Genomic DNA, 9,313 nt, shown 5'->3' on the forward strand with positions numbered 1-9,313 from the left:
CTGAGTCTCCATTTGAACCTTTTTCATGAAATCATCACCATCGAAATTGGGAGATTCCAAAGGGCTAATTAAAAATGATTGACAAAACAAAGAAAAAAATAAAGAACACGGGACAGATACTTGAATGCAGTTTCCGAGATGGTACTTATGGTGTTAGGCTTCGAGCAACTGTGGCTAAGAATTCAAATTAATTCTCACCCAAAGATTTGAAACGATTTAATCCCCGAGCTAAGAACAGCATGAAAACGATTATTGGATTTAAAAAAAATATTTGGAAGTGTGGTAGTAGTTGTTTTTTAAAGTATTTTTTTTTTCTAAAAATACATTAAAATAATATTTTTTTTATTTAAAAAAAATTATTTTTGATATTAGAACATTAAAATGATCTAAAATCATAAAAAACATAAATTTTCATGAAACACGGGGTGCATTATATTTTTAAATGGTGGCTAAAAAACAAGAGAGTTTTATATTTCTCAGGATAATTTTTTTTTCTTGATTTGATGTTTATTTTTTTATTTGTTTTTTAATGCTATAAAATAAAGGTACATTTCATTAAATTGACCTTAGAAAAAAAACCTTGAGCCTCTTGCATTTATCTATATAGATTAGATTGAAACAATGATTTTGTTTTTTATTTTGGTCATGAAGCGTTTTGTTTTTTGTTTAATTCTTTTATGTTTGGCAAACGCGTGCTTCGCATTAGTTTGGTGAATGAAAGAACAAATGGAATGTTTGAAATCACTACCGACAAACATGTTGGATTCACTTTTTATATATTTATTTATTTTGGCAAATATGGGTCAGGTAGTCTAATGGAAAAGCGCAAGTATCCGTCGGTGCCGAAGGCCAAAACGCGTGCGATGATTCATTGGCTGGCTCTCGATGTAAGTGAAATGTTTGAGTCTTTTTCTACAGCTAATTTCTTACACTTGTCCAGCCCCCAAACACACTGTCCACAGCTAAGCTGAGCGTACGAAACTTCCCATGCCTTTCTTGGACTTCCATTTCCTCGAGTATAAATACCAACCAGGATATCTCCTTGACAATCCCACCTCCGAGCTTGCAAAACTTTACTTGTATATCATCCTTGGCATCAATCGTTTCATAATAGCCGATGGCTTCTTTGAAGACTGTGCTTGTGCCCCTTGTGGCTCTTCTTGTGACGGTTGCATCAGCAAGCAACTTCTACAACGATTTTGATATTACCTGGGGAGATGGTCGTGCTAAGATCCTCAGCAACGGCGAGCTCCTCACTCTCAACCTTGACAAGGCCTCTGGCTCTGGATTTCAATCCAGGAATGAGTATCTGTTCGGAAAGATTGACATGCAACTCAAGCTTGTCCCTGGCAACTCTGCAGGCACTGTCACTGCTTATTATGTAAGTGAACTTGATTGTTTGCCTCGAATAAGGCACGAAACAATCATTATATGTGACTAACAGTAAACATGTTTTTTTGTCATATGAATTTGCAGCTGTCATCAAAAGGGTCTGCGTGGGATGAGATAGATTTTGAATTCCTGGGGAATTTGAGCGGTGATCCTTACATCCTGCACACTAATGTGTTTAGCCAAGGCAAGGGCAACAGAGAGCAGCAATTCTATCTTTGGTTTGACCCAACTGCTGATTTCCACACCTATTCCATTCTGTGGAATCCACAGCGCATTGTGTAAGCATCAATCTTCAATCCTGCTCCGTGTACAACATTAATACATGCTGTGTTACTAATTTTGTTATCTTTTTCTCTGCTCCAGCTTCTCTGTGGATGGCACTCCAATTCGAGAGTTCAAGAACCTGGAGTCTATGGGGGTTCCCTTTCCAAAAAACCAGCCGATGAGGATTTACTCGAGTCTATGGAATGCTGATGACTGGGCTACAAGAGGTGGCTTGGTCAAGACAGATTGGGCCCTGGCTCCTTTCACCGCTTCTTATAGAAATTTCAATGCCGAAGCTTGTGTTTTGTCTAATGGGGCATCTTCTTGTGGCACAACCACTTCTCCTCCCGCCTCCACCTCGAATGCTTGGTTCTCAGAGGAGCTTGATTCAACAAGGCAGGAGAGGTTGAAATGGGTCCGGGAGAATTATATGGTATACAATTACTGCAAAGATGTCAATAGATTTCCCCAAGGTCTACCTACAGAATGCAGCATGTCCTAGAAAGAAGACGTCCTTGCATTACCTCCGGAATGCAGCATGTCCTTGCATTACTGCAAAGATGTCAATAGATTTCCCCAAGGTCTACCTCCGGAATGCAGTATGTCCTAGAAAGAAGACGTCCTTGCATTACCTGTCCAAGTTTTGCCACATAAGATATTCAATTAGTTTTTGTAATTTAGGCAATTAATCAATTGGTGCAATTCTTTAATTCTTTTCATCAATCAATTGTTTTTAATGTAATATGAATCCGTAGTATTTCGATGAAAGTAAAAAGTATTCCTGGCTTTCTCCTAAGCTCTAGATTAGAAGAAAATTTAGAAAGGAAAAACAAAGGTTTAAAACCAGTAATTAATGCTAGAAAATAAAGTAAAGAAGATTGTCAAATTTATAAAAACAATACAGAATTAACCAATCTCAAATACTCTACTTCAATCCCTTTTTTATAAAAAAATTTAGAAACTAAAAGTTGATAGATTTACTTCATTAACAACTTTTATTACCAATAATAAACCAAAATCAAACCTAAATGTTTTTTTTTTTATTTAAACCAGGTGTCTTTTGAACTAAAAGATCTATTCAAATTTTAAAAAACTGTTATGAAAAAACTAATCAATTCTTTCCATTCAAGGGATTGACAAAACAATGGGCAAGAAAAAATAATTATTTATGGATCAAATTTAATTTTAAATTTTAGGTGATAAAAAATAATCTTTCATAATTCAAAATATTATTTCACAATAAACATAAACACAAGTCTAGGCTAAAGCCAAAACGCGGTGGGTGGGTGAGGTTTGAGCCCAAAACTCACTTTACTTATAACATTTTTCATATAACATTTTGGATACTTTTTTGTTTAATTTTAACTTTTCACTTTATAAACATTAAAAAAGTTTTGTTTTTTTTTTTCTATATGGGATAGAATTATTTTAAAGAGTTTTGGATTTCACCAAAATATATCAATCAATAGTTCTTTAAAATCAATTTTTCATTCATTCATAATTTATTTGATTCATGTTAATGTTTCAAATTAAAAAACTTATGTTAGAGATTAAATTCCAACAAAACTTTAACCCAAAAAGTTAGTTGACCTCACTCAAATATGATGCACAAACCATATTCTTAAATAAAAATTTCCCAAAAAACCAATAAAATAAGTAAAAAATAAATTATTCTATATTGATACCAAAACCTCATTTTCTAACAATTACAATTAAAAATAAATTAAAAATAAAAATACAAAAAAAACACTATAAATTGTAATAATATTCTACAATGTTTTTTTTTATCCTTTGAATTTTTTTTCTTCTGTCCTTTTATGTTATTTTTATTTGGGGTTAAGTTTCGTTGTTTATTCCAGATATGTATGTGAGCAATATCAAGAAAAAACATCATTATGTTGATACTTGGTTTGGAATAATAAAATGTTGAACATTGCTAGGATGAATTTATTGAGGATAAATAGCTTAATGATTTTATCAATGATCTAGAATTGGACTATATATGGATTAATCATATACTAATGTGTCCTCTCTCTTTTTTTAATTGATTAGGTCCCTTACTTGAGAAATATTCTTGATGCCGTTCATTCATCATGATTCCATCATTTTTTTTTCATTAATGAGGACACCTGTAATAATAATAGAATGTTATGCTCAAAATCTTTTAAAAGAAAATAAAAACAAACTGATAAATTCAAGAATAAATCAAAATCAGAATGCTAAGAGTTCTCAATGAATTTTAAGACAAAATATTTGATTGAAAATGGAATGGGAAGATAGATAATCCTTTAGATAAAGTGGAGTGTTTTAAATATTAATTTGTCATAAAAGAGGAAAATATTAATACTTAAGTCGCCTCTATCTATTTATTTTATTTCCATTTTCCTTTTCTGTTTACTTTTAATAAAGGGTAACTTCTATTTTCTTTTCTATCTATATTCTTAACCCCTTTTTCTTCTTTTCTTTTATAAATGGTGGGTTTTATATTTTCAAATTATTTATTTTTAATTTTTTTCATTAAAATAAATATTAACAAATATAAGTTCTGAAATTTTATTTTATTTTTCATGCTAGATCAATATTTCTTTATTTTTCAATTTTTATGAATCTCAAAAATCTTAATTTTCAATTTTTTCTTTGTTTTTTATTTATTTTTTCAATTTTGTTTATTTTTCAAGAATTATATATATATATATATATGTGAAATATGTCCACATGGTTGGTGTCAAAAACCTCTAAAATTTAATTATGGTTTTACTATCACAAAAAAAATAATTTGTAGTATGATTGTGAAAATCAGATCGAATACAAAAAAAAATTATCAAGTCTTCTTATAAGATGTTGAAATCAAAAGTATGGGAGTAATTGAATGCAAAATTAAAGAAACAAAATTCTGAAGATAAAAATGATAAACCAATATGTCATTAACTCAGTTCAAGGGTCTATATATTCATTTTTATAAATTTATTGATCATGGAGGTAAAATAAATATTATTTCAATTCAAACAATAATTTTGATATCCCTTAAAGGTAAAGAGAATCGAGGAGATTATCAGTAAATTAATTAGAAAAAGCTTTTTAATCAATTTCTTACCATCAAATAAATTTAATATTGAAAAGCAATTTTCATTCACTCGGCAGTAGCTTTAGAAGTAAAGATTGTAAAATTTATTCCAAGCAACTGTTTAAAGCTTGAAATATTTTACTTGGCTTATTTCTCCGTAATAAATTAAAATTAAAGTTGCAACAATTAAATTAATTTATTTGCTTCTTATTCTTGTCCCAAACAACAATTATGAATTGAAAGAAACTAGAAAACATATATGCTATCTCAACCAATTCAATTAGCATGAATAGAAATCAGTAGCATAAGTTTAAAACAAGGGTGAATAAGTACTTGAATGTAAAAGAATTATAATGATAACGTTATTTCTCACAACCCGTAATGGAGATGGATTTTATTCCTCTTAAACCGACTCAAGAATTATTTACTCATTCTCAAGGAATTTCCAGCAACCAAGAATAATCCTTCTTGAACAATCTCCCATGTATTTGTATTTCAATAGGTAGCCTTCATGATAAGATATCAGGTCTAAAGAATGGGAGATTAAAAGCTATAAAGAAATTCTCTCTAATCTTATCAGATTTCTTCTTAATGATAAGATTTTCAACTATCAGTTTCCCACTAGATTAAGATATAAAACTCGTCTTCCAGCTTGTATCAAGATTTTTGTATTTAAAAAGATTCTTTCTGACCTAGAGTCCTTCATAAAACCTCATAATTTTAATATCTAAAGTTCAAGATATTCACGTTTGGAAGTTTAGTGCTTGAACAAATAATCATACTGCAAGTAGAATTCAAGCTTGATTTTGCAAGTCTATCTAGAGGTCCAAACAAACTCGAATTTATGTACATAATACTTTTCTGAAAAGCTTGATATGTGTACTTCAACTTAGATGATCCCCTATTTCAATTTTGAAACTCGAACTTAGTGAAAAACTTGTCACAAGAAGTAAAGGTTCGAAATATAAAATACATAATTTTTTGTTTTTTTTAGCAATTAATTTACGAAGTCTCTTAGGCATACCAAACCATTAAAATAATTTTTAATAAGCTTTAAACACATTAAAAAGTATAATATAAAAGGAATACAAATATACACACACACACATTGCACTTATAGAAGAATTGATGGAATCATGACGAGGGACAACATTATGAAAGCTTCATGAGTAAATAGACCTAATCAACTAAAAAGAGTGGAGAGGTGATATTAAAAAAAAAGTTAAAAGTAGAGTAATGAAATATGTGAGTGGGACAATACACAAAATATTAATGCAAGTCAATAAAATATATAAAAAAGAGGAATTTAGTTTGAAGTTGCATTAAATAATTAATGGATATACTAAAATAATACTTAGTTGTTCTTTTGAGATAAATGACACAAGGATATTGAAAATGAAATGGATTTGTTCCTCAGCATTTTTTGTTTTGAAATAACAAAAAATATTTTTAAAATGAATTTATTATATGTTCTTTGTCTCTATTCTTCTAGTTAAATATGTTTTTATTATTTTTATATTTATTTCTATTATTCTGAAATATTAATCAAACACAATCTAAAAACATTGTTACCCAATCCAATAAAAACAAATGTTGTGGTTTTGCGTTTTGAAAACATTATTGATGACTAATACTTTCACTTTTAATTTAGTCAATTATGTCATTCAAATTTTAGTTTTGGACAAATGTTGCTCCTCTATGTCAAAGGATGGGGGATCATGACTACTGATTAAAAATAATTTTTTTAGCATGATTAAAATTCAATTTTCTTCCAAAAATGATTTCAAAATTTTTCAAGTATAGAAAAAATCTATTTTGATTTTTCCATTATTAAATTTTAAATTTTAAAAAAATATCCAAATAAAAATATTTGATTTCGTGTCACGATGAGTAATTCAATCTTTATTTTTAAAGAAAGGTAATGATCTAAATTCTATTGAAATAAAATAATTTAGAAATATTTTTTTTTATTAATCTAATTTTTTCAACAAAAAAAAATAGTTTTTTTTTAGACATATAATAAACAAAAACTGAAGACAACTGGTATAAACATATAAAATACTCAAGGATAAAAATGACATCTCCTTAATTATTTAGGAGAGAGAGGCGACCTGTGCATGCTGGATTCACTTTTTATATATTTATTTATGCAAATATGGGTCAGGTGTGGAGCCCTGTACTGTTTGTGACGCTGGATCTAGTGGAAAAGCGCAAGTATCCGTCGGTGCTGAGGCCAAAACGCGTGCGATGATTCATTGGCTGGCTCTGGCTCGTCGATGTAAGTGAAATGTTGAGTCTTTTTCTACAGCAAATTTCTTACACTTGTCCAGCCCCCAAACACACTGTCCACAGCTAAGCTGAGCGTACGAAACTTCCCATGCCTTTCTTGGACTTCCATTTCCTCAAGTATAAATACCAACCAGGCTATCTCCTCGACAATCCCACCTACGAGCTTGCAAAACTTTACTTGTATATCATCCTTGGCATCAATCGTTTCATAATAGCCGATGGCTTCTTTGAATACTGTGCTTGTGCCCCTTGTGGCTCTTCTTGTGACGGTTGCATCAGCAAGCAACTTCTACAACGATTTTGATATTACCTGGGGAGATGGTCGTGCTAAGATCCTCAGCAACGGCGAGCTCCTCACTCTCAACCTTGACAAGGCCTCTGGCTCTGGATTTCAATCCAGGAATGAGTATCTGTTCGGAAAGATTGACATGCAACTCAAGCTTGTCCCTGGCAACTCTGCAGGCACTGTCACTGCTTATTATGTAAGTGAACTTGATTGTTTGCCTCGAATAAGGCACGAAACAATCATTATATGTGACTAACAGTTAACATGTTTTTTGTCATATGAATTTGCAGCTGTCATCAAAAGGGTCTGCATGGGATGAGATAGATTTTGAATTCCTGGGGAATTTGAGCGGTGATCCTTACATCCTGCACACTAATGTGTTTAGCCAAGGCAAGGGCAACAGAGAGCAGCAATTCTATCTTTGGTTTGACCCAACTGCTGATTTCCACACGTATTCCATTCTTTGGAATCCACAGCGCATTGTGTAAGCATCAATCTTCAATCCTGCTCCGTGTACAACATTAATACATGCTGTGTTACTAATTTTGTTATCTTTTTCTCTGCTCCAGCTTCTCTGTGGATGGCACTCCAATTCGAGAGTTCAAGAACCTGGAGTCTATGGGGGTTCCCTTTCCAAAAAACCAGCCGATGAGGATTTACTCGAGTCTATGGAATGCTGATGACTGGGCTACAAGAGGTGGCTTGGTCAAGACAGATTGGGCCCTGGCTCCTTTCACCGCTTCTTATAGAAATTTCAATGCCGAAGCTTGTGTTTTGTCTAATGGGGCATCTTCTTGTGGCACAACCACTTCTCCTCCCGCCCCCACCTCGAATGCTTGGTTCTCAGAGGAGCTTGATTCAACAAGGCAGGAGAGGTTGAAATGGGCCCGGGAGAATTACATGGTATACAATTACTGCAAAGATATCAATAGATTTCCCCAAGGTCTACCTCCGGAATGCAGCATGTCCTAGAAAGATGACGTCCTTGCATTACCTGTCCAAGTTTTGCCACATAAGATATTCAATTAGTTTTTGTAATTTAGGCAATTAATCAATTGGTGCAATTCTTTAATTCTTTTTCATCAATCAATTGTTTGTAATGTAATATGAATCCGTAGTATTTCGATGAAAGTAAAAGAAAGATTCCCAGCTTTCTCCTTGCCACTAAAATCGTGATGAGTTTCATTTTTGCTGGGTTTCATTCTCAACGAAGACAAATCAAAATGAGTATGATTTTATGTCTTCACGCTTCCACTGTTAGTAGTAGAAGGTAGAGCAAGAGGCAAAAGGGTTGTTCGTTTAGAAACATTGATGATGTCTTGTCTTCTTTCAATCACATACTTTGAATCATTTGCCTTCTATAGTCGAATTTACTAAGTTATTATAAGCTCTCGTTAGAATGAAACATCAGTGAACCGGGCTTTCTTTTTCCAAACAAATTGAATTGCTGAAATCAAAGTTCATATCTATACTTTTAACATCTTGATCAATTGCTTCTGCCACTTACACCGTGTCGATTTTGGGTATTCTTTTTTGGCCAAAATCATTAAACTTGGTTCTGAACCTATTGTTGTGACCTTTTCTACCTCGATCAATGGGCTTTGTATAGAGGGTAAAATTGCTCAAGTTGTGGAATTCTTCAATGGCATGATGGAACGAGGATATAAACGTAATCTACAATGCTTATAATCATACGATTATCAATGGTTTGTGTAAGATTGGAGAAACCACTGTAGCTGCTAGATTGCTCAAGAAAATGGACAAGGCAGGTTGTTATTATTGAATATCATGATAAGCAAGGGTTGTTCACCTGATGTTTTCAATTATAGCATTCTAATCCATGGATACTGTAAGACCAAGAGAATGGATGATGTGAAGCAGCTTTTTGATGAAATACTCATCGAGGCTTAATTCCAGACACTATTAGCTACCAACACTCTTAAACGTGGCTTGTTTCAGGCGGGGAGAATTTTGGAAGTAAAAGAGCTTTTCAAGGATATGCATGCCCAGGGCTATTC

The 9,313-nt window shown here is 32.3% G+C and overlaps 1 protein-coding gene across 7 annotated transcripts; it reads left to right on the forward strand.

The window, feature by feature from the left end:
* The first annotated feature begins 1,037 nt into the window (after nt 1-1,037).
* LOC7488987 (probable xyloglucan endotransglucosylase/hydrolase protein 23) lies at nt 1,038-8,465 on the forward strand. 7 transcript variants are annotated; one of them, XR_008058127.1, is made up of 5 exons: nt 1,039-1,381; nt 1,477-1,670; nt 1,756-2,129; nt 2,238-2,328; nt 8,339-8,465. XR_008058127.1 is itself a non-coding variant. In XM_052449173.1 (4 exons), the coding sequence occupies exons 1-4, from the start codon at nt 1,118-1,120 to the stop codon at nt 8,265-8,267; spliced, it is 861 nt and encodes a 286-aa protein (XP_052305133.1). In that variant the 5' UTR covers nt 1,038-1,117; the 3' UTR covers nt 8,268-8,465. The 7 variants fall into 7 exon arrangements, 6 of the variants coding, with proteins under 6 accessions (XP_052305133.1, XP_052305132.1, XP_052305130.1 ...); XM_052449173.1 differs by lacking the exon at nt 2,238-2,328 and having other exon boundaries at nt 1,038-1,381; nt 1,756-2,013; nt 8,123-8,465; XM_052449172.1 differs by lacking the exon at nt 2,238-2,328 and having other exon boundaries at nt 8,239-8,465.
* Nucleotides 8,466-9,313: the final 848 nt, after the last annotated feature.

The sequence above is a fragment of the Populus trichocarpa genome, chromosome 18, assembly GCF_000002775.5.
Source record: "Populus trichocarpa isolate Nisqually-1 chromosome 18, P.trichocarpa_v4.1, whole genome shotgun sequence".
Taxonomy (NCBI): Eukaryota; Viridiplantae; Streptophyta; class Magnoliopsida; order Malpighiales; family Salicaceae; genus Populus; species Populus trichocarpa.

Coding starts and splice junctions, on each gene's coding strand:
- LOC7488987 (XM_052449173.1), top strand. CDS start 1,118: ATGGCTTCTTTGAAGACTGTGCTTGTGCCCCTTGTGGCTCTTCTTGTG. Junction 1,382..1,476: donor GCACTGTCACTGCTTATTAT/GTAAGTGAACTT, acceptor ATGAATTTGCAG/CTGTCATCAAAAGGGTCTGC. Junction 1,671..1,755: donor TGGAATCCACAGCGCATTGT/GTAAGCATCAAT, acceptor TCTCTGCTCCAG/CTTCTCTGTGGATGGCACTC.